Source organism: Scleropages formosus, chromosome 15, assembly GCF_900964775.1.
Source record: "Scleropages formosus chromosome 15, fSclFor1.1, whole genome shotgun sequence".
NCBI lineage: Eukaryota > Metazoa > Chordata > Actinopteri > Osteoglossiformes > Osteoglossidae > Scleropages > Scleropages formosus.
In genome coordinates this window covers 8,292,857-8,320,574 of record NC_041820.1, presented here as the reverse complement: position 1 = coordinate 8,320,574, position 27,718 = coordinate 8,292,857, and the positions used below count along the sequence as shown (strand labels likewise).

At 40.7% G+C, this 27,718-nt stretch overlaps 1 protein-coding gene across 1 annotated transcript; it reads right to left on the bottom strand.

The window, feature by feature from the left end:
- Positions 1 to 418: 418 nt before the first annotated feature.
- LOC108920081 (otoferlin-like) lies at positions 419 to 18,083 on the bottom strand. The gene is made up of 41 exons (XM_018728623.2): positions 18,035 to 18,083; positions 17,807 to 17,933; positions 17,263 to 17,317; positions 16,989 to 17,120; positions 16,822 to 16,884; positions 16,654 to 16,738; positions 16,349 to 16,508; positions 15,725 to 15,911; positions 15,451 to 15,637; positions 14,973 to 15,196; positions 14,416 to 14,524; positions 14,151 to 14,331; positions 13,424 to 13,544; positions 13,194 to 13,294; positions 12,957 to 13,047; positions 12,225 to 12,341; positions 11,925 to 12,077; positions 11,406 to 11,595; positions 11,052 to 11,176; positions 10,704 to 10,838; positions 10,144 to 10,305; positions 9,912 to 10,031; positions 9,423 to 9,584; positions 9,116 to 9,278; positions 8,741 to 8,811; positions 8,456 to 8,485; positions 8,156 to 8,287; positions 7,619 to 7,694; positions 6,892 to 7,028; positions 6,664 to 6,801; positions 5,253 to 5,390; positions 4,774 to 4,901; positions 4,347 to 4,517; positions 3,932 to 4,092; positions 3,526 to 3,668; positions 3,303 to 3,391; positions 2,958 to 3,056; positions 2,268 to 2,509; positions 1,382 to 1,560; positions 974 to 1,074; positions 419 to 599 (listed from the first exon to the last, which is right to left on the bottom strand). The coding sequence occupies exons 1-41, from the start codon at positions 18,081 to 18,083 to the stop codon at positions 419 to 421; spliced, it is 5,415 nt and encodes a 1,804-aa protein (XP_018584139.1).
- Positions 18,084 to 27,718: the final 9,635 nt, after the last annotated feature.

The following is a 27,718-nucleotide window of genomic DNA, read 5'->3' as shown; positions in this document are numbered from 1 at the left end:
AAAATCTTTCGCAGATCAATTAAATGCATCCTGTCTGGCTTGGTTCATATACAACTACTAGCCTTGAACATTTAAGGATGTCAGATATTAAAGTTTTACAATATGGATTTTTTCTGTCTCAAGTATTTAACCAGTCAAAGTTTTATCTGGCTGGAATTCATCAGAAAACATTTCTGCATACGAAAAACATGAAATACTCTGATGCAACATGAGCACAAACTACAGTGTTCCTGTTTCAGATAAGCATAATTAGGTGAACGCAATGTGTGTGTTTGGACGTGTTTGATAAATCTGGAGGGTCAGTTAAGGTGAGAGAGAGACACATCTGTAGCGTGGCACTGCATTGCACAGCAGGGAGTTGCTAGGAGCGTGAGCCCGCCCCCTCCCCTGCCTGACCACGCCCCCTCCCATACCCAGCTCACGCCCCCAGCAGCTTCTTCACCATGTAGCCGGGCATGCTGTAGAGGAAAAGGCCCAACATGGCCAGCAGGAGCAGGGCCAGCACAATCTTAACAATAAGCCACTTGTAGCGGTTGCAGATGAGGTAACGGATGGCTTTGAGAGGGCTGATGAACCACAGGAAGGTGGTATCTGGTCGGCTGGGATGAGAGAACAACAAACCAGACGTGCATTATATCAGCATTAGGGATCAGTGAGGAAATGTATCAAACCAACCACAAAAAGTCCTGGATCGATGTAAGCCTTAAACTTTTATGTATTTACAGTATGTTTTGAGGTATATCACTTCATTACTGTATTTAGGAGCACAGCCCAAGACTCTCAAAGACCAGAATTGCTCACCACTGGTTTAAACTGTATTTTGTAGATACAGAAATGGTCACCATCAAGATGAATGAGTCTGAAGCCATTGATGTATTAATAATGATGCTTTGTAGTTGGGGTGGTATACCGCATAATGCATCTACATTGTGGAGTAGCCTATCTAACGAAAGACTTTGGATCATGCACTTACTTGGGTTTTTCCAGGGGTTCGGGCTCATTGCGTCCCAAGCCAACTGGGTTCTTTTCTGCTTCTTCAGCTGTCAAGAGGTGTAGCTCTGCCTCTACTTTTCCCTATAATAACACCAGGGTCATTAGGTCAAATAAAACAGTTCTCCATAGTAAGGGGAAATTTTCTGATGGCCTAAAGTCCATTTCAACACCACTGGGTATGAACTGGGGTCAAAGTAGTTCGTTATTTGCCAGTCAGAGAAGATATCAGATTGATTCAGGCTAAGCAAATGAACTAAACTGTAAAGAAAGGAAACTTAATAGCACTGTCCAGTCCAGCTCAACAGCGTGTGACGTGCTCGCATGTGCAGTTTAGGCAAACTAGCTTGAGAGTAGTTTGGAAATTGGGAAAAGAAGAAATCTTATTCACCGTAAGTTCAATTTCATCATTTTCATCACGAGCAAGGAAAGGCCACCAGCCCTTGATCCTCCTCTGTTTGAAGATGTTCACCATTGGCATCTCCTGCTCATTGAGAACCAGGTCAACGGAGCACTGCTTGGCCGTCTTTGCCCCGCGAGGAAACCTGTTCAAGTCAAGCTCGATTGCACCTGTGCACAGAGGACTATGGTAAGTCATGCAATGGGAAGGCCCAATGTTCATGGGGTGCACACCGAAACAATCTGAAAAATGGTTATAAATTAGGACTGCATATTTCCAGTCTTCAAGAACCACAGGGTATGGGGATTTTTACATGGTCTCAGCTCTTAACTTTTACATTTATGTAGATATCAAGATAATATTTCATTTATTTCAGATGTCAGTTTGGCACAAATTTGAATGTTCTAATACCTGCAAGACCTCACAACTAAATGAACATAGGTGTACAACCCTCATGGAAAGTAATAGAAAGATATTTTTATTTTGGTATACAGGTGGTCCCGGATTTAAGATGGTTTGACTTGCAATTTTTTCAACTTTACAATGGTGAGCTGGCAATAAACATTCAGTAGAAACATTACTTCAAATTTTGAATTTAGATTTTTTTTTCCAGGGCAAGCGATATGCAGAGCGATACTCGCTCGCGAGGCTGGGCAGCAACAGCAATCAGCATCTCCCATTCTGCCATGCAGAGGTGTGTATTAGGTGTATTAAATGCATTTTCAACTTACGATATTTTCGAATTGTGATGGGTTTCGGGGAACGTAATCCCATTGTAAATTGGGGACCACCTGTAATGATTTTTACAGAGTGGAAGATGGCATTGCTTTAAGGGAAAGAAATATTCCCAGAGGGTTACAAAGATGGTTTCTTCTACCTAGAAAGTCATCTGCAGAGAAATGATCTGCATCCCACACTTGAAGGTTCAGGCGGGCAGGGATCTTATACTCAGTCTCATCCCATGCAAACATGGACTCCTTCTTGGAGAGGACGATCTTCTCCTCGGCCTGCAGGTAGTCGAATGGGTAGACGAAGCGCCAATTGAAGTTGCCCTCTCCGGTCAGTGAGTGGTAGTGGACGTCCGTGTCCTGCTTGTCCTCCTGCTGCCCTTTCAGCCAGCTGGAAGGGTAGAGGAGACAATCACAGGAATCTTCTGAAAACTCCTCCTGAGTAAACTCTCAGGTATTTTTCAACAGGAGAACCTGACACCTGTCAACACTCACGAACCCACAGTATACTACAAACTCAAGAACTACTTCCTTACCACATATGTTTTAAGTTATATGAAGACTCTTTGATCAGAGAATTTACTTATTACCATTTCCCTGAAGCCTGGAAAAATATAGCATTTTTATCATTGCTCTTTATTTAATCAAAGAAAAAGATTCATATTTTATATATTGATGTAGCTGCAGCACCAGTTAGACCAGAGGAAAGCAATTGTTCTTCCAAACTCCTGTTGCATTTTGGTGGAAAACTCTTAAGATACTAACTATACTATCTATCGGAAACAATAAATGTTATTCATTATTTTTGTTGACCATGTTATCCAGTTGCTTGCGCTTACCCCCGCACAAAGATATCGCTTGACTTCTCCCCAGTGAAGATGTCGTCGTCCTCTAGAACAACTTCATCTGTATTCCAAACGATGACACGCAGCTCATATCTGTCAAAGTAGGATGTAGAGCACAACTTGCCAATGTGCCAACCGGCAACCGATCTTTAATTAGAATTTACCACTGTGACTGAAAGATTGTTTTATCCAGTGTTTATATACGCATATAGAGTGAATCTGAGACTCATGATGTGAACTTAGGGTTCACCTTTATAAGTATTATTTTGATCCCAATTTTGCGAGAAAACTTTTTTTAGCGGATAGCTTTCCTTTTTGGTGTTTTTCAACAGGACTCACTTCTTCGGTTTCCTGGGTGAAATGTCAATGGCAGGCCCAGGTGCTGGCATGTCCTTTGGAAACATATCCACCCACATTTCAATTCGGCCCTGCTCAATGAAACATCCAAAAGAGGGCATCAGTCACTTTGTAGCCTTTTGCTAATAGGATGAGTGGTCATGGCCAATGAGGCTGAAGCTCCACATTGAATTCCTTCTGGAAACCCAGCAGAGGTCTGCTCTACCTGCTCCATGCCTGGCTTATCAGGGTGTAGGAGTGGTCTGGTCTCGATGTGCTCAGGAACGAGCCTGCAGCCCACCTTTGGGATGTCCTCCCAGTGATTCAGAGCCAACAAGGCTACATGTTCATCGGTCTGCTTCTTCAGACCTGGAATATCATCATTCACGAAAGACCATATCTGTCCCTCTGTAGTCCCTATATCTCTTTAAAAATATTTAATTCTTTCAATAAAACCCACTTTCAGAAATTTGGAAAGACAAAGACATGTCATGTGACACCAGTCTGTTTCAGTGAAATATTCAGTTTAAAACATTTTGGACATAAAGATAACTAATGCTCTTTGGATAAGCCTGTGTTTGAGCATCACTTTGATAAAAGGGCATAGAAGGCACCAGTCTGTGTGATTTTACCATTTTCATCTTCAATCTCAGTGGGTCCCACGAATACTCGATTGGCCACCTTCACCCGCCCCGCGGGGCCATAGGTGGGCTGGTCCAGCTTGCCTTCCTTGCACATCTTGGCCAGGATCTGTGTTGGCTTCATGGGATCCCTCCACACATTGTAACCATGACTACATGGGGAAGAAGACAACCTTTTAAGCATAACTTAAACAGAAATATCTGCATAAAATAATCCAGCTGCTTATGATTTCTTGCTTATGCTTTTTGTCTACTTATTTTATGATGTATGAAATCAACTGTTACATTGAGCACGTTTCACATCAGAAGCAAAAAATCAATACATGGTGACAAAATTAATGATGCTTTGATTTTAAAATTGCTAAGAACCATTGCACATTTGAAAACGTAGTGACAGGTAACTCACATGGCATAAGTTGCAGAAATGCCACAGATGGCTCTGTGCTTGCTGTAGTAGCGGTTCTCAAGGTCGATTTTGGTTTCTCCAATGAGGTCATCGGTGCCCACTAAATCCCAGTCGTAGACTGCAACTGTAAGCATTGATTCCATGGGGAATGTGGCTTCAATGTCAAAGGACCTATGGGAACAAAAGATGGTTAAATTTCCAGTACACTTAAGAAATGAGGTTTTGAGCTCTTCTTTTGGGCTACATACATTACATCTGTACTTTATTACTTGGTTCCTTGTTTGTTTTATTGACAACTGAGAACAAGATGTAGTCAAGCAATTCTTGCCTCAAAATCCCTTGAGATCAATGGATCCCATAAGACAGCACTAATGTTAGATTATGTTTCATTATCTCTGGAAAATAGGTTTGGAATTATTGAACTCACTTTCCAAAGAGAGGGTTGAGCTGCTTCGAGATGTAATTCTCCTTGTCCTTGATTTCAGACTTTCCCAGTCTAATGGCAATGTAGGGATCTGCCTTCCCATTGATGTCAGCTGGATGCAGGTCAGTTGCCTGATTGAGAAGAGCATCATTACTAATCAATGGTGTACAGCCCAATGGTTCGCAGTTCTCGTAGATATCATCAGAACCTAAATCTAAACTTCATATACTCTACATTTCTGTCATGAATGGAAATGACAAATCAGTAGAACTACAGACACCCCTCGACTTACACAAATAGACTGTTCTTCCACCCCTTACATAAGTCAAAAGCTACGTATGTCGGATCCCCCTCCTCCCCCACCATTCAACATCATCATGTGCTCCTTTATATGTGCAGCATCCTTCATTATTGTATTTATAGTTAATAGAGCTAAACCTAGTTCCCGTGCTATAGACGATAATCTTTAAAACCATACATACCCTGACAACATACACACGGACAAGGACATTGACGGGGTCATTGTGTGGAATGCCCTGGAACATGCCCAGGTTAGGATCATAGCCCACCTCCCTGGTTATGTCTTCTGAGAGGGGTATTTTGTACATACACAAGGAGCCCTGAACCACAAAGACACACATCATGGAATGAAAAACAACTCAATTTAGTTCTTCTACATTCTTGCAATACTTATTAACATGTACTTATATACTACAGAGGTACAGATCTGGTGACTGAACAGACTACACAGTTTTTTCCATTTCCTTGAACAGCTAAACAGGTGTATTGGACCTGGGCAAAAACAAAAATTTACAGCTCCTTACGCCAATAGGAGTGGAACTGCTTTAAAGTATATTAAGCACATCCCTGCATAAAACAACACCCTGAGGTAGCTGGAGGTCATTTAAAAGTTGGCACAGGAGACCCTCCAAATACTCACTCTTGGAAATTGCTTGTCAAAGTCTGGGCCGCAGTAGTCTGCATCCCCACACACACACACACACACACACACACACACACACACACACACACACACATACTACAGAGAATTCAGAGTAACCAATTAGCTTAAAGAACATGTGTTTGGATGGTGGGAAGAAACAAGAGCACCTGGAGGAGACCAATGCAGAAAAGAGAACATTGAAACTCGGAACAGATTGAGCTGAATTTGAACCTATGCCAAAATAGCCCAGATGTTGTGGGGCAGTAGTGCCACCCGCCTTCTAAAGACATATACACAAAAAGTGTATCTCATACACTTCAACTTCTTCATTATTTAATCCATTTCCAAGAAAATCTAAGTATGAAATGTTAACCATTTTGCCACTACCAAAACCAAATATATTTTTTTCCTAAAAAGATGCAAGTGAAAAAAATAAAAAGACTTAATTCAAATGATTCACAAACAATATCCAGAAGTTTACTCATACACTTCACACAGAGGGCTTTAAGGATCACACTCTCCACTAATTAAAAACCAGCACAACTGGAAAGCACAAGTGTTGGAAAGACCTTTTTATACAGCATGTTTTTGAATGTGTTTCCTTTTCTTATGCATTGCTTAGTATTATGTAGAAGCAGAAATGAAAGGTTGAAAATGTCTCAGCTGCCTCTGCTTGCACTAAGCCCTAGAAAGTAAAAGAAAGTATACTGTATATAATCCTTTACTCCTCATCCTGCTGAAAGCAGTGGCAAACTGGCAAGATGAACTGCCAATAGAGCACTCCTTTTACATTTAATGTTCAACTAACTTTGTCACGTTTGTGTTGATATGAATAATTTTGCTCCCTACGTTATGATTTCTTTATGTTTTTCATTCTCTGAACTGTGTCAGTAGAAGAAGAATCTGTCTTTAAAAAGTGAAAGCATACCCACATTGCCTTTCTATCGTACCTTGAATCTGCCGATGATCCGTTCCTCGTCTGTCATGTCCTGGTCTTCGTCATCACCGCTCTTTCCCCGGTACAGGTTGAAAGTGTGAAGCCAGTCTTCAAAGTTGTCAAACTCATTTTCCAGCTCCTTGTTGTACACCTTTGAGGCCATGGTAAAAAAAGGAAAAATTCTCATTGCTAGTAGGGTGTAACATGCAAATATTACTCAGTAGCTTGAGAAAGCATCAACCTTGAGTTCATCAATTTTTTGCTTCTTCTTTTCTGGCATCTCTACAGGCTGGGCCTTCTTCTTGTCCTTGGGGCCTTTTCCCTTGACCTTCTCCTTCCCTTTGGCCCCTTTTGCATTTGAGTCATCCAGCCTGATATCTGAACAAAGGGTTGAACCCACAGTGTTTTCAGAATGTGTGCAAAGGGTAACCTTAATATTTCATGACACCTCAGTAAACTTAAAAAAGTTAATTTAATTAATTACAGCACAGTTGTACAATATTGCACATTGCAGTTTCAGGAGCAAACTGGTAAAGCACATTTACAGCCTTAATTTTGAAGTGAACTGCAATAAAATTTTTAACTGTGTCTTTATAATTTGATAATGCTAAGAGAGCCATTTGACCAACTTGATAATACGGCTTGAGTGTTTTAACAGAAAATTTCAAATGAATGCATAATTAATTTGAAAAATTATTAGTAAGGAGAACCTTAATTATTTCAACTGCCATCAACACTTATAATGCCAGTGGAGGTACACGTGATTCAAAACACATTTTGATTGATGTGCACGTCTGTGTATAACAAAAACATAATAACAGTAACAAGCCCATAATGTGTAATGTTGAGTGGAATAGTAATTTTGTCATAAATTTTTGAAAATGTATGATGAGAGGAATTAATGACAATCATAACAGATAATATTACCGCAATTTAAGTTTCAGTCTTTCGTGTGTGTTCAGTCTTACCTCCACCATCAGCTACATTATCCATGTCTTCTTTCTCCTCTGTTTCTGCCAAAGCTGCTTCCTGAGCCTTAATAATCTGCAGGAAATTCACAGACCGAAATGTGACCCCTGGATGTTCCAGTCAGCTGGTCATCATGTTTCAGTCTGCATCATTAGGTCTCACTTATACTTTGTTCTTTTCTGTTAGGCCTCACAAAGGTTTACTGTAAATTTCAGGAGTCATCTCATGTGTAAATTATTCTGATTTGTTCTGTGTTTGTAGAACTTTGAATTTAGCAGTCTTAAATCATTTGGTCTAGTTTCTTACATTTATTCATTTAGCTGACTCTTTTCTCCATAGTAACTTACAATGTTAAGATATTTACAACTATTTATCCATTTATACAGCTGGATAATGTTCCTAGAGCAATTTAGGGTAAGTACCTTGCTCAAGGGTACTACAGCTAGAGGTGGGATTCAAACCTGCAACATTTGGGTCTAAATGTAGTAGCTCTAACAGTACACAACCAGCTGTCCTGTTTCTTCTTTGGAACTCACCTCTTTCAGGGTTTCGATGGAGGCAAAGTACTTGGACCACCAGTCCAGCATGCTCTCGTCCAGCTCTTCCTCCTCAACCTCCTCTACCCCCTTCTTCCTCTTTTTCTTCTTACCCTTCTCATCATCTTCTGTCTGAGGTCAAGACCATGCAACAATGTTTTACATACAGACCAAGGATGACACACTATACACAGTTCAGTAATATGCATGAATACTGTAAGCACTGATATATTTATCGCAATGTAGTATTTGTGTCTAATATTCATCAATGCAAAAATGGTTTTACAATCTGATACTTACCACATCAACTTTTACCACTGCATCTGAAGTCTACCAAGAGAGTTGCATGCAATAATGCCAAATTAGTTCATTAGAAAGCAGAAATATGTACACTTCAGACACTAAAACTCAATGTAAATAATATTTAGAAATTGCAAACATTATATAAAAGCATGAATTTCCAGTTTTCTGATTTACTGTTGCCCCTTTATTCCAAAACTGTTTTAACAGTAAGAAACCTACAAAGATTTATGATCCAAATGAAAATATATTGTCGTCAGGACTGTGACAAAATCACAGGCTTACAGAATCCAACTTGACAACAGTCTCCATTTTCTTGACAGGAGCCTCTGGTGCCATGGAAATTACAATCTCCTCTGTAGAACAAGAGAAAATGCTGAAAAGGAGACCCCAGGGGCTAAAACCATGAAGCTACCATAGTCTGTTAATCTGAACTGTAATGATGTCATTTGAGCCACCTGGGTAAACTCATAATCATCTTGATTTACTGACCCTACTTCCCAGGATCTGAAATACCTGAGCAATGAGAAATATCAGCTGGGCTAATGATTGGCTTGGTTGTGAAATGAGTTGGAATCAGTATGCCAGATGGTAGTGATGAAAGCAGAAGGTTGGCAGTACATTCCATATTCCCCGACACATCTGGGGGAATCACCTCACCTGTGGTGGACCAGTTATTTGCACTCTTGTCTGTGGGCCGGTAGATGAACTTGCGCAGTGTGGTGACAGCGTGGGACCCTACAAGGGTGTAGCGACCAAATGCACGGCAGTCAACCACCCGTATGTTGAGGGGAGGGTGAAGGAGCTCATTTTCTGGCAGGTCCTTCAAAAGAAAAATGTATCAGCAGTGTACTTATCGCATAGCATGAAAAGAGACACATAAAAATACATTTATAATTGTATACAACAGCACAATACTTTTTGGATCGCAATGAAAATTTGACAGTTGAATTGTAAGGACACCCACAACTTCAAACCACTTGACCAAAGTGCTGAAATTTGGGTTTTTCTTGTAGTTTGGTATGAGGGCAGACTGGACCCCCCTCCCAGCACACTCTATGTCCACACGGGGTCTGTCAACTTGGGCCAAGTTGACACGCTTAAGGTCCCTCAGGCCCCAGAAGAGCACCTGATGTGGGGAAAAGGAGGTCAGTTTGCATATGCTTCCATTTGCAGAAAAAAAAAAAAAAAAGATTTATTGTTTCATGTGCCCTAGTGATGCTTTTAACCAGTGACTCAAATAGCTTGCAGCTTCTACAGTCAAAATTCCTTTATATAGTTGTGCTGAAATTTAGTTCAAGTACTTCTCTTGAGGGTATGACAACAGTTCCCCAGTGGAAAATTGTGCCTGTTTTTAAGTCCATGAGCCCATCACCTGTCAACCCAAATCTTTCGGACTGTAGGCCCAAGTCCATCAACTTCCTCAAAAGTTGGACCTACAAACTCCTCTCCTCACCTCAATTCTATACTTGCTGAGCACAGGCCTGATTCCCAGTGGGACGGGCATGATGGGGCCTCGGTCCAAGTCATTAGGGCCATCAATGGGAGGCAGGTCGCATTTTCCTCCAGGGCCAACCTGAAATTGGCAAAAGCAGAAGCGAGTGCTCCCTCAGCAGCTTCTCCACCGTCTATGTTTTTGTGTCTCGTCCCACGAGAAGACCAACTACAGGAGAGTCTGGACGGCTCACCTGCAACAGCTCAAAAGCTGCCAACAAGTCCCCCGCAGTGCAGTTACCACGATACACCTGGTAGTACTCCAGCTGTGGGGGGAATCGGGGAGGTCCATAGGGTTCGTCCCACATCTTGGTGATAGGCTTGGCAAATGTCCTGCCCATGAAGTCAGCTTTACCCTAGAATCGCAACAAAACCACATTTCAACCTTCAGAACCTGCAGGTAATAGTATTACACATTAAATATACTACTTCACATATTTGTAAGAATTTCGCTACTTTAGAAAAATCTATGTTTACAAAGAATATGGAAGATATAAATATTGTTCAGTATTAAATTTTGCTGTGAAAGTAGTGCATGAAGTTCCACAGCGAATTGTTATTCTTTTGTAGTTCGATGTAAAATGACAGTTGAACGTGACTGTTTTTTGACACCGCTGTGCACTCCTGTTTTTTACTTTAATCTAGCTTTGCGCTTACAGCCTCCCAAAAATACATAACATATGAATTTATTTGGAAATACAACTCCCTGTTTGAACCTGAGCGTCAAGCAGAAGGCACAACATGAAGCTCTTACCACGGTGTCCTGATCATAGATTTCGATAACAATAATGGGAGGGTCGTCCCTCAGCTCAGAAGCCTCTCCGTACAGCTCCACATTGTCAAAGAGTAGCAGCTGGTCCCATGTTGGGCACAATGTCTCGTTGAGTACCTGGAATGAATGAGCACAACCACTCAGCAGACATTCTGGAGCACCACTTTATCTGCTATGCTCTCTGTTGTCCCTATTTCAAGTTTCACAATGTATGACAAAGACCATCTAGTTAGTTATTCAGCTCAGATTCAGATGTTTGCTTCCAAAGAAGGGGCAACAGATGAGAAGTAATCAGGGAAGTACCTGGGTGTCCTCTATGTGTTGCCTTACCTCAGTGACCTGGCTTTGGGTGGAGAAGAAGACCCTGGCGAAGGGGTCAGAGAGGCCCGTGCTGTCAGCTGCAAACAGACTGCGTGCTTGGTACATGTGTACCCTCAGCTGGAACACCTGCCTCACTGTGGGAAAGCAGAGGAGAATTCAGGGGTGTCATATTCACCTAAGCATGATCTCCCTCCTTCAGCTTGAGGGGAGGTGAGCAGCAGGCCAGGATCTCCACACACCACCATCAAACCATTCGCTGATGCAAAGGTATACAGCCAAAGGCTGCCATACGCCATCAAACATGCTTGATGTCAAGCGTTTACTAACATGCAGGTAGAAGCATTAGCCTGAGGGTCCACTTACTGGTGTAGGTTAGACTGATGGGAGGACACGACTGCATTCCAGGGCCCTTTACAGCCTTGTTCTCCTCAAAGCCATTGGGGAGGCCACCCAGGAAGTCCTTGCGATGCTTATTGAGACCCAGCCAAAGGTAAATCTCCATCTTGACCTGCACTGTCCAGCCAGCAGGTCCAAATCCCTTTTTACCAGGAAGCTGTGGATAACGTGACAACAGGCAGGATTGCCTTCCAGTTTAGCAGATCTTAAAGGGTGTATGTATATTGTAAGCTATTCAGGAAACTAAATAATATAAATAACAAATAAATAGATTTTTTTCACTATATATGCTTTCTGTGTATTTAATGGTAAACTGGAAAAAAAAAAAAACAAGCTCACTGATAATCTCAAAATTTTGAGGAAATGCATTACTGGAGCTTTCCATCAATTACATTTTGTTCAAATGCTGCTCATAAAGATCCCAATAATTTGTGATTTTTGTCACTTTGACGTTCTGTGTAATGCAGTAAAGAAAGGAAGGCAAACCCTAAGGAAGATTGTCTTCACTTTCGCGCAGTCCTTCCCCGTCTCCTCCTCCACGGGGGAGTACAGGATGTCTTTGGAAGGGATACGGGAGTACGCAATGCGCTTGTTGTTGCTCATCATCCAGATGAAGACATCAGGAATACTGTGCTGAGGCTGAGCACAAGTGTATACTGTTTACTTCATTATCTAGATACACATTTTGAGAAACCATAATACATAAACACTGGCTTCATAAAATGTTCCACAAAAATGCATAAATACTTGTGACTGCAAGTAACTGGTAAGGTTTAAAGCAATTACATCATCTGCCAGGAACCGCAGCTTCTGGAGGAAGTTTTGAACCAGCTTCAGCTTGTCCTTCACAGTGTTCTTCTTCACCTGAGATCGGATAACCCTGGCCTGTTGTCCCATGTTTTCCTACGAAGGAAAAAGTCAAACAGTAAAGTAAATTAATCCCAAAACAGAGCTGGCGCCACACTGCTCCTGGACTGCGAGTTCAGATGAGAGTTCAAATCAGACATTGACTGTGTGAAATTTGCATGTTCTCCACGTGTTCATGTGAGTTTCCTTTGGGTGCTCTGGTTTCCTCCCACCATCAGAATTCATGCATTTCAGGTGAACTGTTAAATTTAAATTGTGGCTGTTGTGTGTACATCTCAAAGAATGAGTCTGTGTGAGTGTAATTGCTCTGTACTAGACCGCTGTACTAGACCGGCATCCTGTTTAGTTTATACCCAGTTTCACGCTTCCAGGATAAGACCTGCACCACTAAGACTCTTAACTGGAAAAGTTGTTGTTGATAATAAATGGATGAGTTGAGTAATTCTGAAACTAATGTAAAATTTCGCATTTTTGCCACATTGTCCTAATCAAACAAACAATAACAGAAACTCTAACATGTGGCACCAGTACATCTGAAGTAATTTTGTCCCGCCGGGGCAGTTTATTCCTGGTTAATCATGAGGTCTGATTTATTTTTGAATGTTTAAATTTGTATATTTTAAGTAATCATGAATAGTGTCCATGCCCTACCAGTTCCCTCATGCAGAACTTCAGCCTCTCTTTGTCCAACTTAGTTCGTCCCATCTGGTTCTGGTCCTTGTTTGCAAGTGTTAAAAACTGACTATAAGGGAAACAAGAGTCTCAGTGTTAAAAAAAAACCTGAGCAACTGAACATCCCCAAAGTGCAACATAGTTGGAATGTACAAAACTTGACCAAAGGCATGTGCTGCATTTTCACTGATGGGTTGAGGAAGCATGGATACCAACCTACAGCTCGTGCTCAGTTCCTCCAGGACCCCCCTCAGCCTGCGTTCGGGGTACGCCTTCTCTGTCTTTATGACTTCCTGCACATCGTTTAGGCCCTCTTCCTGTCACAGTGGAAATTCAGCCACATGGGAAACACGACCGGAACATAGCACCTACTCTATCTATCTATCTATCTATCTATCTATCTATCTATCTATCTTTCTATCTATCTACTTAGAACTGGGTCTCACCAATTTGTCTGCGATTTTGTCTATCATGTTGTCATTGTAGAGTCGCCTTCTTTGGTCTTGCCACCAGCTCTTGATGTAAATGCAGGGCTTGTTCTCAAAATATGGCATATGGAAATAATTTCTGCAAACAATAATTTCTGTTAAGTGTTTTAAAGCTGCTTTGAGAGCTGAAAAATGCAACAAGGAAAACGTGCTTATGCATCATTGAAATTTTAGGTTTCGTCCCAGCTGACAGTTGACAGTAATCATAAAGTTATAAGAATATACTAGCAATAAACTGTATAGGTGGTCCCTAATTCACGATGGTTCAACTTATGATTTTATTCGACTTTACGATGCTGAGCTGGTGATTGACATTCAGTTGAAATCGTACTTCGAATTTTAAATTCAGTTTTTTCTCGCGCAAGCAATATGCGGTGCGATACTCTGTCGCAATGCTGGGCAGCGGCAATGATCTGCATCTCCCAGTCTGCCACGCAGAGGTGTGTATTAGGTGTATTAAATGCATTTTCAACTTACGATATTTTTGACTTACGATGGGTTTCAGGGACCACCTGTACTATACATTGTGTTTGGTACAAGTAGCTGTAGAGAAAAACGCCAGGTACATTTATATAATAGGGATGACTGTTATAGCATAGTGTTATATAGTGTGATATTAAGCATTGTCAAAGAAGAGTACTACAGAAGAGAAGAATGGAACTCTGCAATGATCCTGAGATCAAACCTGTCGGTGATGACGGGCTTCATGGCCGGAGTGCAGGCGATGGAGACTAAATCCTTATCGTCCTCAATCTCATCACCGCTGGAGTGCTGAATGAGCTCAGACTCTTCCTCATTGCTGTCTCCTCCATCCTTCTTCTTTATCGCTGGCCTGTTGACGCCGTCAGGCTCATTTCCATAGTTGCCTAAGGTGACGGGTAAAAATAAGCTTAAAACGTGCTCAGCTTAAGAAACATGCTAAATTTTAGCTAGGACTTGAGCTCGGTCACCTATAGCGACTTCAAAGTTGATGGGTTTATCTCCAATCTTTCGGTCAATCATAGTGGCTTCTAAGAAGGCCCCAAACAGGAAGAACTCCTCAATCTTTCCAGTGGCATTCTAAATAATGTTTGAGAAAATGAAAAATAAATAAATCATGGAAGACAAATAATACTGCAGTTTTAAAGCAAGCCATTGGTTAGTATGACATGATCAAAGCTTACTTCTTGTATGATTTAAAAAATGAAAACACTACTCTGATGGCTTCTACACCGTACACACATCAAGCAGTACCACAGAATATTTATAACTATAGAAAAACTAAAGATTTTTTACAAGGGAAGGGAATATAAAAACTAGTACTGCTAATTCCAGACATGTCAAATTGTTGAGCGAAATGATAATATATTTCAATAAACTGAAGTTCTCTTAATGCAGTAAAGCATAGTGCAGAGTTTTGGCACAGTTTGCATGCGGATGTCTAAAGAAGAAAACACTGCAGGAGTTTGTAACCTCTTACAATGAAAATCAACCGCTTCTTCTTAAAAGCTCCAGAATTTGGGCCTACCTCTGAGATGTTAGGCACTCCCTCCACCTGCACCTCAGTGGAGCTCACGATGTCAGGGGCGGTGGTGTCCAGGATCTCCACTGCCAGGCTGATCAGGAGCCTAGCACGGAAGGAGACTCCCTCCCCCAGCCCTTCGTTCAGGTCCTGAAGCTCGTCCATGAGTGTGTAGTTTCGCGTGGAGCCATACATGTTCACCCAGGCAGGACCCAGTGTGGGAAGAAAGCCTACCAGTCACAGATGGAGACAAAGAGATTAAAGAGGTCTCCCTTAAAATCTATCAAAATTCATGGGTATTTTGGGCATTATGGGCTATCCCCATACGTACAGTTATTTCTAAAGATTTTGTCACACAGCCTACTGAAGTGCACCTTGCTGAAGCGAAATGAAACAAAACATTATTGTATATTGTTCAACTTCTGCATTTAATTAAAATTACTGAAAACAGATTTATTTTAAATTCTGATGTCTTCCAGTTGACCTTTGTCCCCATCATTGGCAATCTTCCGTAAGTCGATGAAATGTGTCCCAATAGCCACATCGTTCACTTTGTCTGAGTCACGGATCTGGACCTTCATCCTCTGGCAAAGCGGTGGAAACAGCTCAGTGAAGATGATTTGCTCATTCCAGATTGGTTCATAGCTGCTCTTCTGGATGGAGGTTTTGCCCTGGCCACAAAGAGAGGGGGCACAGAATCAACAGTCTGTGTGCAGAGACAACAGCAATGGATCTGTAATACTCCAACAATGTTTTACCTTCTGCCCAGCAAAGAGCACTTGAACATATGGATCAACCAAGTCCTTGTTTTCCCCGATGAAGGCCTTCTTGACATTGGCCATGATGCTGGTGTTCATTCTTGGGAGGCCCTCAGCTCTGTAGATTTTCAAGTAGAAGCGAGCCCACTGGCGTTCTGCTGGAACTCCTTCAGGCAGCAACAGATTCCTGCCACCAAGGGATTCAGATAGCGCAGATATGCTCTCTATATGTCAAATACCCTTCATAACCATCTCCATATATAGGTGATAATTGGCCCACATGTCACAGAAGACATTTTTTATGTAGATTTAATGTATTTAGGCATCAGTGCCTCTCTGTTTAGTGAAAATTTTTATGCAAGGTAAGTCAGGGCTAAACATTCAGAGCACCTCAACTCTTCTCATAGTCAACAACCTACAACTCTTCTTCCTATAGAGGTAAAGGGCAGTCATGAGCCACCCCAGTTCGCTACAGTGACAGATTTCCTATTGTTACAGGATGGGGTCCAGTCCAGGTTGGACTCTCAACAGTAAGCACAATTCCCACAAGAAAAACAGTAAAATCACATTTGATTAGAAAAAATCATATTGTAGTTTTTGTTCTGTTTTAATTTTTTTTTTTACCCTTCTATGTCATCCTCGTCTGTCTCATTGGCCTTGTGGGGGGTTTTGATGTTGTCCCCCTTTCCTACCACTGCAATGTCACACTTCAGGTAACCCTTGCACCCAGCAGTGATGTCATCAGGGTCAGAAAGGACAGCCCATTTGTGGTAGAACTGATGCTCTGTAGGCATTCATGGTAAAAAAAAAAAAAAAACATGCTATAACATTAATGGTCCCAAGCAAAATGTTTTAAGACCTCAGCTGAACCAAAAAAATGTACAATGTTCTGCAATGTGACAAACTACTGGGTCTGTGATTTTCATTACCAGGCTGTGCATAGACTGTACCAACATCCAACTTGAAAGTGCCAACCATTGTGCCACTGCGTAAAAGGTTCTTTGAATGGATGACCTGTTGAGCAAAATGGAAATTAGACTGAATTTTGATGAAACACACTTGGAATTGACTGCTTGTCTTTTGAGAATTACACTTACTGAGAGTCTGATAATCTTGTCAAATACAACATCGGGAGGCAAATGGAAGTCAAAGACAAAATACTGAAAAAAAAGAGAAGTAACTATTAATAACAATGATGTTGTCGTTCCAGGTTAGACTGTCATTAAAGATCAAGAAACTTATGAAATGCAAAATCCTAAATTACCTCATTATAGTAGGGGCAGTTTGTTGACTCCTTCATGGATGTGTATTTCTTCTCATCTCCAATTTCCACACAGACCACAGGGTCCATGTTCAGCCCCACCAGCTGTCTGGCCTCAATCACTGTAATGCTAATCTGGATGGAGTTATAAATCATGTATTGTTTTTAGCATATGTTTTTATCCAAGTGCACTTATTATTTACATCTGAACACACAGGAAACTTCTATAAGCATGTAAGAAATTTTCATAGAAACTTTTAATTTATTTTTTCCTTACTTGGTAATCCATTGGCCTTCCAGCACTAGGTTCCATTTTGATATCTGGCTTTGATCTGTAATTATCAATAGTTATTCTTTAAAACTGGGATCCCACCCTAAAATGGGGTATATATTGTCCTTTGGAGTGGTTTGTAATTTACAATGCAATTATTTGACTTTATGTACAATTCTACTATCAAATTTACAAAGGAGTTAGTGTAGGGGTTAGAAGTGTTGCTTTACAACTGAAAAACTAGGGTTTGAATCCTGCCTGGTTGAATCCCACTATCATACCTTTTAAGCAGGGTGCTTGTACTCCACTGATATGGTAAAAAAGACCCAGTTCTTTAAACAGATAACTTGGTATGGTATCCCTAACATTTCAAATCTCTTTGGAGAAAAGTGCTGACTAAATATAATAATAATAATAATAATAATAATAATAATAATAATATAAACAGAAAATTAGGGTAATTCAAGGACTGAAATCAGCTCTGTATGTACTGTTAGACTCTCCACTGTACTGAATGAATTAGTGAAAAGCTGGAATCTAGGTATTTGACCTCTTGTTGGAGACATTGGTTGTGACGGCCGTTACAGAAGCCAGAGAGATGGTGTCTGGGTCCATCCTTCCTCCCAGGTGCGTGACTCTGTTGTCCAGGTCCTCTGTCTCCAGAATGGCCGGCTCATCTGGTCATCACAGACATGCGGTCAGTTTCACTGACTGTCAGTGGCCTTCAGGGGGCGTTATAAAGAGGCAATGTCCATCCACCACCCTTCACAGCTCTTACCCCCTTTCCTATGGTCATCTTTTGAAGCCCGTGGCTTTCCAAGCTTCATGGCTGAAACTTCTTTTCTCTGTACTCTGTGGGCTTGAGAAAAGCACATAGTGAAAATATGTTGAATGAATTAATACTACCTTGACCTCTCATTCAGTTACTTTGAATGGAATTTAAATTAAGGGAGCTGGTCTCATTATACTAGTAACTTTCAAAATGTGAATAAAGTGGAAATACACAATAGCAAAGCTAGATTTTCCATTCACTGTTAAAAACATTTTAGTTTTGACTTTAAAAAAGCACATTTCAGGTATAGCATGTTCGGCTTGAAAATTGAACTGATTTCTGAACAGAGAATAATAGCACATAAGGATGTTAATAAAAACCTTTTCCAGTTATAACCCAAATGGATGATGAGGTCTGCTGAATATAAAAAAAATTCTAATATGTATATTTTTTAAAATTTGCTAAGTACGAAGGACAAAAGAACTCAATGTGTTTTTTCATTAACTGGTATTCACTAATGATGTTTTGGAATGATTACCTCTTTAGTTGTATGTCTGTATATGACTGACTCATCATGAGAAAGTTGCAGGTTCAAAAACTGAAACTTCATCTGAATTTTTGCATCTCAGTGTATGTGCAACTGAAAATTTGACCTACATCATAGGTTCCATGTATTAAAATGTTATATAAAGCAGTTAAATAATTTACCTCTAGCTGAACAAGGCTATAGCTACTGTAGACATATGACCAGAGACAGGTTCCAAAAATCTTCCCCTAGGACCCCAACCGTTTCAATGAGACATAGAGTATATACATAACATAAACCTGTGACATGTCATATAATGTACTGTTAAGTATGATGTACAGTATACCTTCCCCGGTTACTGCTGACACAAGACAATCTAGGAAACTTAAGTGCACAGAATGCAATTACATGCAAAGTTTAATGCATTTTTTGAGAAGTTAAAAAGTACATATTTCTAAAATGTTTGTAGGCTGTTTAATCTAGAAATCTTAACTAAACCCTGAAATAAGATATTTTAACTTTCAGTTTCAATGCACTGTATGTGTTAATGGCAGCAGTATATTTTTAATTTGAAAGTATTGAAACAAAAATGATAGATAAATTTAAATGAAAGGAACAGTATATGAATTGTTTCTGCATTCTGCGGATAGTTCAGATTTTTTACATGCAGTGTGTCAATGAGCTTTTCTAGCTCTAAGTACTATTATCATCCCAATTAAATATTTGCAGCACTTAAAAATTACAGCTAGTGGTACACTGCAGTGGCACTTGGCCAAACATGCTATGTCTACTCTATGTAAAAGTACTTACCGTGTGACGGCTTACCATATAAAAAGGCACTTTATTCCCTTTCTCAGAAAAAAAAAATCCCCAAAAAAGGATCCCAGAAAGAAACCAATACTACAAACTCAAGCTTTCCTTGCAAGTGGTCTTCCTACATTAGACATTTTTCACTTTCGATCACAAAAATCCACAGAAGCTCACAAAAGTAAACCAGCGCAAAAAGCATCGGCCTCCTCCAAGGCTGCAGTCGTGCGACAGAGATGTGATACACTAATGCATAGTGTATGAGAGTAGAACCTGAGACAGCGGTAACTATGACTAAGGCCTGCTGACATTTTACTGAGAGGAGGACGTCATGCAGCGCTGGCCCCGCCAAGCCAAACAACTCATTGTTCCATCAGAACCTACCAGTTGGGATCTCTTAAGTGGACTTAGCACATAACAATGGGCTTACCATGCAATAATTATTTGCTATTGAAGTATTCTGGTGAAGGTGACTTGAGACTTAATTTTAATGCAATACTTGGCATTTAAAGTACCCGAAAAAGGTAATGGCCCCAACCTGAAGTTCATGAAGTAAGCTCTCAATCCCCGCTTACATATTGCAAAATGTCATCATGAACGATTCAATAGCAACAATGTCTTCCCTCTCATTTCTTACAAAAGGCAGCTGGTGGTGGAGCAGTTGGAGCTGTTGCTTTTGAACCCAAAGGTTGCAAGTTCAAATCCCAGCTCCAGCAGCACTACCCCTAAGCAAGATACCCTAAATTGCTCCAGTAAAATTGCCCGGCTGGGTAAATAATTGTAGGTAGCTCAACATTATAATACACTTCTGAGAAAAGCAGGAATACTTTTTGTTAATTATGTCCTATAATATTATTGAAAGAATGATGAGAATGGGAAAAGAGGAGCATGAGATTTCCAAATGTTTAAGTACCATTACTCAAACGTGCTTGTAGAATTATTTCTTAATATTTCTATACTGTCACCAGCTGACGTCAAGTAGGCAGAGCTGACAAAGTAGGAAGAGTCAAAAACGCTCAGTTATCAACAGCTGGTTGCAAATGTGGCATCCCTGTAGAAACACAAACACATCAAGAGATGCTGCTGTTGCCAGGCAAGAGCAGGGGTGCAACACATAGCAAAGCTTGTGGAATTAGCAACAGTCTGTGTAGGGGTCTGAGCTAAGGCAGATTAAATAAATTGATTAAATCAATAAATGAAGAAGATTAAGGTCCATCAATAATTAATAGGAAAAGGCCTCTTTCTTCTTAGGATTGCAATGAAGGGAGTTAAAGTTTCATTGGACCCGGAGTATTAGGTAGCCTCCATCCCAGCTGCTATTATCGGTTGGCGATCAGAGCTACCCAATAATGCTAATGACATGACGCCTTCACATTTTCACCCACAGCCACGTATGTCATATTTGTACTAAATACTGAGGGTGCAAGTGAATTTCGCAGTATGTTTTGACTTAGAAAAGGGAATTTAAAGCTGTTTCTGACCTGAGCAAATTAGAAAAGTTCTTTCCTGAAGAAGTCCAGACATACGCAGCAAGCGCCAGGCCGTAAATTCGAATAATTTATTTCCTGAATATCTCCTACCAAACCTAGAGTGTTTGTCAGTAGGAGGATGACAAATATTTGGTATGGCGTTATTGCAAGTGTGTCTCAGTGTCTGGGGGAGAGGAAGCTAATTAAGAGTTTCGTGTCAGCCCACACAAAGGCAGGATGTCTCAGGTTGAGTCCTGTGCTCCCTTTCATTATTAATAATAGGCTGCTCCATATAGGAGCTGAGTGTGTACGTGCGCCGGACCGCACAGTATCGCCACTGCTCCGCCAAGCATCTGGCCGCCAGGTGTTCTCTACAAAGGACTTGCATGTCTCCTGCTGAATTAACCTGCATCTCTTCTTAGTTTGCCCTTCTGGAAGATGGAGCAGGAGAATATACACACACACAAACAGAGTCTGAAACCACTTGTCCCGAGCGGGGTCGTGGTGAACCGGAGCCTAACCCACCAACGGAGGGTATAAGGTTGGAGGAGGAGGGGACACACCTAGGACGGGACGCCAGTCCGTCGCAAGGCACCCCAAACAGAACTTAAGCTCCCGAGCCACCAGAGAGTAGGACCCGGCCAAACCCGCTGCACCACCGCGCCCCCCGTCAGGAGGATGCAGCCAAAAGCAAAATCAAAATCTCCTGAGACAGTGGATATAGAGAAAGTTAAACTGATGGTTCCAGTGTACAAATCTGAAAACCCTGAGCAGCTTTCCAGATACTTTGCAAAGACTTAGATGGTGAAAGTGGAACTTATGAAAAAGATAAAATGTGCTTCTTAAGGACAATTCAGCCTTCCGACTAAGAATGTTTTAAATCACCTATCTGGTGTCTGCAGCAGAAACGAGTAGTTCCTAGTTTGAAGAGCCGGTTTGCCTATTACAATTGTGCGATTTTTTCGGATGACGTCAAATCCCTCTTTCTGGTACAAATAACATATTTAGAAGGAAATTCATTGAGTACAGTGTATTAAAATAGTACCCATACAGTTTACAAAAACACCACTGATGTAGTAGGACTTAAATATTTACAGAAGGTGGCCAACATTTTCACCAGTCACCACAGTTGGTGAACCGTCAACAAAAATATGGTGGATTTTTATACCAGACAACGATACAAATGCATTTTTCATGTGCTGTGCTGTAGTCAGTGCTCTAAAATTATTATGTAATAAAAAGAAAATAACAGTGAATCCTTATGGGCATAAAGCACTGAAAGATTTATATTAGTATTTTCATTCATTAATTATCAATAACAGCTTGTCCAAAATGCAGGACAATATCAGTAATTCATTCATTTACTCACTCACCCCCCGAAACACAAATTGAGTTGACAACTCACTTGGAACACATGGACTGAGCTGACTGAATTTTGTCAATAAAAATCCTTGATTTATTTATTTCAGATGCAACTGTCAGAATATTGTGTGAATACAATCACACACACACACACACACACACTTTCAGAACTGCTTGTCCCATACAGGGTCACAGGGAACCGGAGCCTACCTGGCAACACAGGGCATAAGGCCAGAGGGAGAGGGGACACACCCAGGACGGGACGCCAGTCCGTCGCAAGGCACCCCAAGCAGGACTCGAACCCCAGACCCACCAGAAAGCAGGACTGTGGTCCAACCCACTGCGCCACCCTAAATACAATCATTCTGGTAAATATTAGTTTTCCCTGTAATCAAATTCAGTGAAATCCTAGATGAGTAATGGAGTCATTTTCTACTGAGAACTATGGCTTTAATCAAAATCTTGTTATCCACCTCTGATTAATATCAATCCTCTTCTTCCTGACTTTCAAGAGATATCAGAACTGCATGAATATTAAATGTGGTTTGGAACATTTTGCTAGTATAGTGTCATTTCAAAAGTGCAAAAGACATGCTGTTTAGGTTCCCCCATAGTGTGCAAGTGACAGAGAGAGTGTGTTCCACTGATGTGTGGATGAGTGACCCAATGTAAGTAGTATATCTAGCAGTGTAAGTCACCTTGGTGAATAAGGTGTGTGGGCTGATAACACTGCGTGGAGTTCATTGGAAGTTGCCTTGGAGAAAAATAAATAAATAGATGTAAAAAGATGCTAAATAAATAGATGTACAGTAAACCTAAATTTCATAGTTAAATTCAAAGTTCAATATGTTACACATATTTCAAACTACACAGTCATCTCTCCTTCTAAATCCTTCATCAGATAGTTGAGGACTAAATGAATTAGCAAGCCTCTGATTTAAACTGTTGATGTAAAACATCAAACACCAAACTGAACTTCAACATATCTCATAATAAATGGAAATTCATAATCAATGATCTTCTTAGTGATATTCCAGATATACCCAATATAAACTGTATGTACAGTATACTTTGTGAAATGTTACATAGTACTTTTTATTCATTTGTCTTATACTATATTAAAGTGGAAATTAAGACATTGCCACCACACTGCTAGTGTGATGCTCGAGGGATCCCTCCAACTTTACTCATCTTTCCCTGTGGTGGGATCGTGTGATGATTTGTTTTTTGCAAGCTACTTATTCAGGTTAAGTTCAACATATCCTGTTGAATTAGCACACCACTGCATAATTCATAATCGACTGCTAATCTCATCCTTTGGTGCTGGAAAGTGCTTCTGAAGATTCAGGTATTATGCATTTTTCATATCTGCTTGTATGATTACATCAATATACAATATTCTGACATAAATTTGTAAATAGGTGTCTGATTAACAGTTTTAGGGGACACATATTTTAGTGGAATCGAGTAGTTTAACTACCCAAAATTATGTGTGTGTGTCTGTATATATATATATAGAGGAGGGGTGCGGTGGTGTAGTGGGTTGGACCAGGTCCTGCTCTCCGGTGGGTCTGGGGTTCGAGTCCCACTTGGGGTGCCTTGTGACGGACTGGCGTCCTGTCCTGGGTGTGTCCCCTCCCTCTCCGGCCTTACGCCCTGTGTTGCCGGGTAGGCTCCCGTGACCCCATTTGGGACAAGCGGTTCTGAAAATGTGTGTGTGTGTGTGTGTGTGTGTGTGTGTGTGTGTGTGTGTGTGTGTGTGTGTGTGTGTGTGTGTGTGTATATACACATATAGCTGTAAAGTGAGAATGACTCCAAAAATAATGCTCTTAATTAATAAACTTCCTACAAAGCTTAGTAACAATCCATTGTCAACAGGCGCTTGTCCCGAGGATGACCACATTGTGTCTTGTTGCTCTACTCACTCTTGCCATGATGTAAGATCTGATAGTCAAAGTGCCACATCTTACAAATTGAGTTACAAACAAACACCTAGTCCCAGCTGTGTTTATAACTTGAGGAGATTCATTTAATAAAACTATGACGCTTTCATATAGATAGAGCAGAAGTATGAATCCTACCAACAATTAAATAACATCTGGATCTATGGAAAGAGAAGAAGCCCCCAGACATCCTTCTTAGACACACATGAGGGAATAAGATCAGCTTTGCGGGGATGTGACTGTAGTGGGTGTCTGTGATCTTGTTACGAGCAACATGGGAAGCAAGCGGCCGGAGTACAGCATCTCCGAGCGTCTACACTCTCTATAAGTTAATTAAGGGCGGAATCTCTCAACCTGGTCAACACGTTGCTGTCTTCATCTGTCAGCTGGTCTCCTCTCTTGCTTCTGCAGAAAAAAAAGCCAAAGGGCCCTCTCTGCTTGGCTTCATGAAGAGAAAATGAGGAGAGAGTCAATTTTTTAAAGAAGGATTTTGCAATGGTGGGGTGCGGTGGCGCAAATGGGTTGGACCAGGTCTTGCTTTCTGGTGGGTCTGGGGTTCGAGTCCTGCTTGGGGTGCCTTGCGGCGGACTGGTGTCCCATCCTGGGTGTGTCCCCTCCCCATCCAGCCTCTCACTCTCTGTTGCTGGGTTAGGCTCTGGCTCCCTGGTTCCCCACATGGAACGAAGGGCTTCATCTGATTTCATTCTCAAGCGCACAAGTTCCAACTGCAGTGATTCTGCAAGGTGTACCTTAACAACAGCTTTTTTAACTTAAATAAAGGATTGTGTCATAATTGGATTTGTTCATACTCCTACTTAGCCTTGTGCTTCCAGGATAGGCTCTGAACCACCGTAACACTGGCATAGAGAACTGGTCAACCACCTCTGTGTATGATTGTGTCTTCCTTGAACTAGAGCTTATGATTCATAAGTAGTTGACCCAATATAAGCAAGTTTAAATACAAGCATATTTTTTGGGAGTAGTTCAGGACAAGATGACAGTACAGTACAGGACAGAGTACTAAGGAGTGGGAGTTTAACCAGCACCCTTCAGGTCCCTGTACTTGTGCTACCTCCCACCCTTGTACTTATAGTCATCCTTCCCTGTTGTACAGCTTATTTTTTCCTATATGTGACCATCAGTCAAATGAATGCCACTGCAACGTGTCTCCAGCACAACTGATACTCCTTCTGATGTCATCAAGTTGTTAAGACATCTCAGCAGGAGAGGGATCTGGGTGATGATATGGGCACAAGAGGCTGAATCATTCCCAGGCGCACAAGTTCTAACTGCAGTGAAATAGGTGCTAAAAGAATGAAGGATTTCTTTACCCCTGTGTACATCTGAAATTCACGACAAACAAAGGGTTTTGTCACCATTGCACTGCTGCCTTCTCTGTGGTTCCCATCACTTGGTGAGAAAAGCAAATAATTAATACTACCCTTTATTAATCTGATTTTGTCTAAGGTGACATGGTATATAATCAACTTTAAAATGATTCACCCTTGTCCATAGAGAAGGGTATTCTTACTACATCAATATAAGGTCAGTGCTTTCATTAAGAGAACCTAATTAAAAGACGGGGTTTGATCCAGCAACCTCCAGATTTCAAGGTGACAACCCTCATTACTAAACCATCTGCTGCCCCATCTTTTTTGCTGCTTCTAAAATAATGGCAAGCAAAACTTTATTTCCCATCTGCTATAGCCTGGATATTTTCTGCAGAATAATAAAAATGGCTCCAAGGTGATGATTGCTATAGTGATACAGCCTTTTTTGATGTCATTCAACTGATTGAAAAAATTTCCAAAAAAAGAACTGAAAATGGCAAATAACACAGTAATTTATAATATTTATTGTTGCTGTTGATAAATAACTGTAGTATTTTATTTGTAGAAAGTTATTTTTCAAATATTCAGTTTTCCTGAAGATCGATCAAGGTTACAGGTAGTAACTGATCCGTCCAAAAAAAATTTTTTTCCAGTTTTATTACTGAAATTGGTTTCACGCCATCACTGCTGCCCAGCACAGCTCATCACTGCCAAAACACAACAGCATGTTAGTGACTGAATTCATCTCCTGGTGACGGGATGGATACCTTCATATAAAGAAGGTGACACATGCAACACTGTCTGCAGGACTTAATTATTTACTACCTTGTTTCATCCGATACCAGTAGCATCATTAAATTACGGTGTACTCCTTACAAAACATATGTGTAATTGATGAGTTACTGTTTTATTTCGGTTTTCAATTATCTTTCAACATAGTGTTAAAAATGTCCACTTTTGATAAAAGCAAGCTCCTTTTTTCAATTATCTTAGAACATAACAATCAATAACATTCAACTAGGGGAATACCAATAAATCAAACATATAGATTGCTCATAATACTTAATATACTTTGTTAGTTCTGGGAAAATTACTTACAAGCAGATTATTAGGATTATCATAGATTGCAGAAATCACGTTTCATCTGTAATATAGTTCATCACATTATAACGTTCCACAAAAAAACCCTGAAAATGTAATCTAAAACAATTTTATTTTAGATATACTGAACAGTGCTGGTTAGAAACCAAAAAAGGTCTGTATTTCCTAAATAATAATTACTAAATTAGAAGAAATAGTAAATAATTACATGTACCACAGCCCATAAACAGCGAAGCACTAATATGGTGACGTACAAAAAGTAATTAATTCTTTTTAATACTGCAAACAAACTATAAAACAAGAGCTGATATTACATATTAATACTAGTAATTAATTTGATGCTCTTGATCAGATTTTTTCTGAAAAGTTTAATGCATTCTTCATTATTTACAGTACGATCAAACACTTTATATATATGACTTTCCTACGCTAATCATATTCTAACAGTAATTGCAGAATTTCACACACACACACACACACACACACACACACACACATCTTCAGAGCCGCTTGTCCCATATGGGGTCACGGGGAACCGGAGCCTACCCGGCAACACAGGGCGTAAGGCCGGAGGGGGAGGGGACACACCCAGGACGGGACGCCAGTCCGTCGCAAGGTACCCCAAGCGGGACTCAAACCCCAGACCCACCAGACAGCAGGACTGTGGTCCAACCCACTGTGCCACCGCACCCCCTCTACAGAATTTCAGAAATGTTTAAATAAATACCTGTGGATTTCTCTAGAAGCTAAATATATTTTCTGCGTTATACTCCAAACACCCATGGATGAAAGTAAACTTTTCTAAGTAAATTGAACTCCTCAATACTGCTGGGTACTTTGCATGTTTGCGGTGTGACGGACTGTAGCCTTGCTGATCACATGTCTTCGCCAGCAGAACAGCTTCATGTTGTCATGAGTTCTCTCCTACTAAGTTCCCAAGGAGACTGTGAATGCAGTGCAAATATTTGAAATCGGGGAAATCAGTTCCTATACAATCTGCCGCATAACGGCACAAAGGGCTTCAGGCATTAACACACAACCAAAATTAGAGTCTATTGTGAAGTATTTAGGTTGTGTACCTGTGTTGAACATATATGAGCCAGCAAAGGAAGAGTCTGAATGGGGTGAACTTTGCCATGTGTCACCGCTGG

Excerpts from the sequence above, each read along its gene's own strand:
- LOC108920081 (XM_018728623.2), bottom strand. The coding sequence starts at position 18,083 with ATGAAGCTTGGAAAGCCACGGGCTTCAAAAGATGACCATAGGAAAGGG. Across the intron at positions 9,279-9,422 it reads TGGTCAAGTGGTTTGAAGTT|GACCTGCCAGAAAATGAGCT; the intron begins GTGGGTGTCCTT and ends TTTCTTTTGAAG. Across the intron at positions 4,518-4,773 it reads CTCAACCCTCTCTTTGGAAA|GTCCTTTGACATTGAAGCCA; the intron begins GTGAGTTCAATA and ends TTGTTCCCATAG.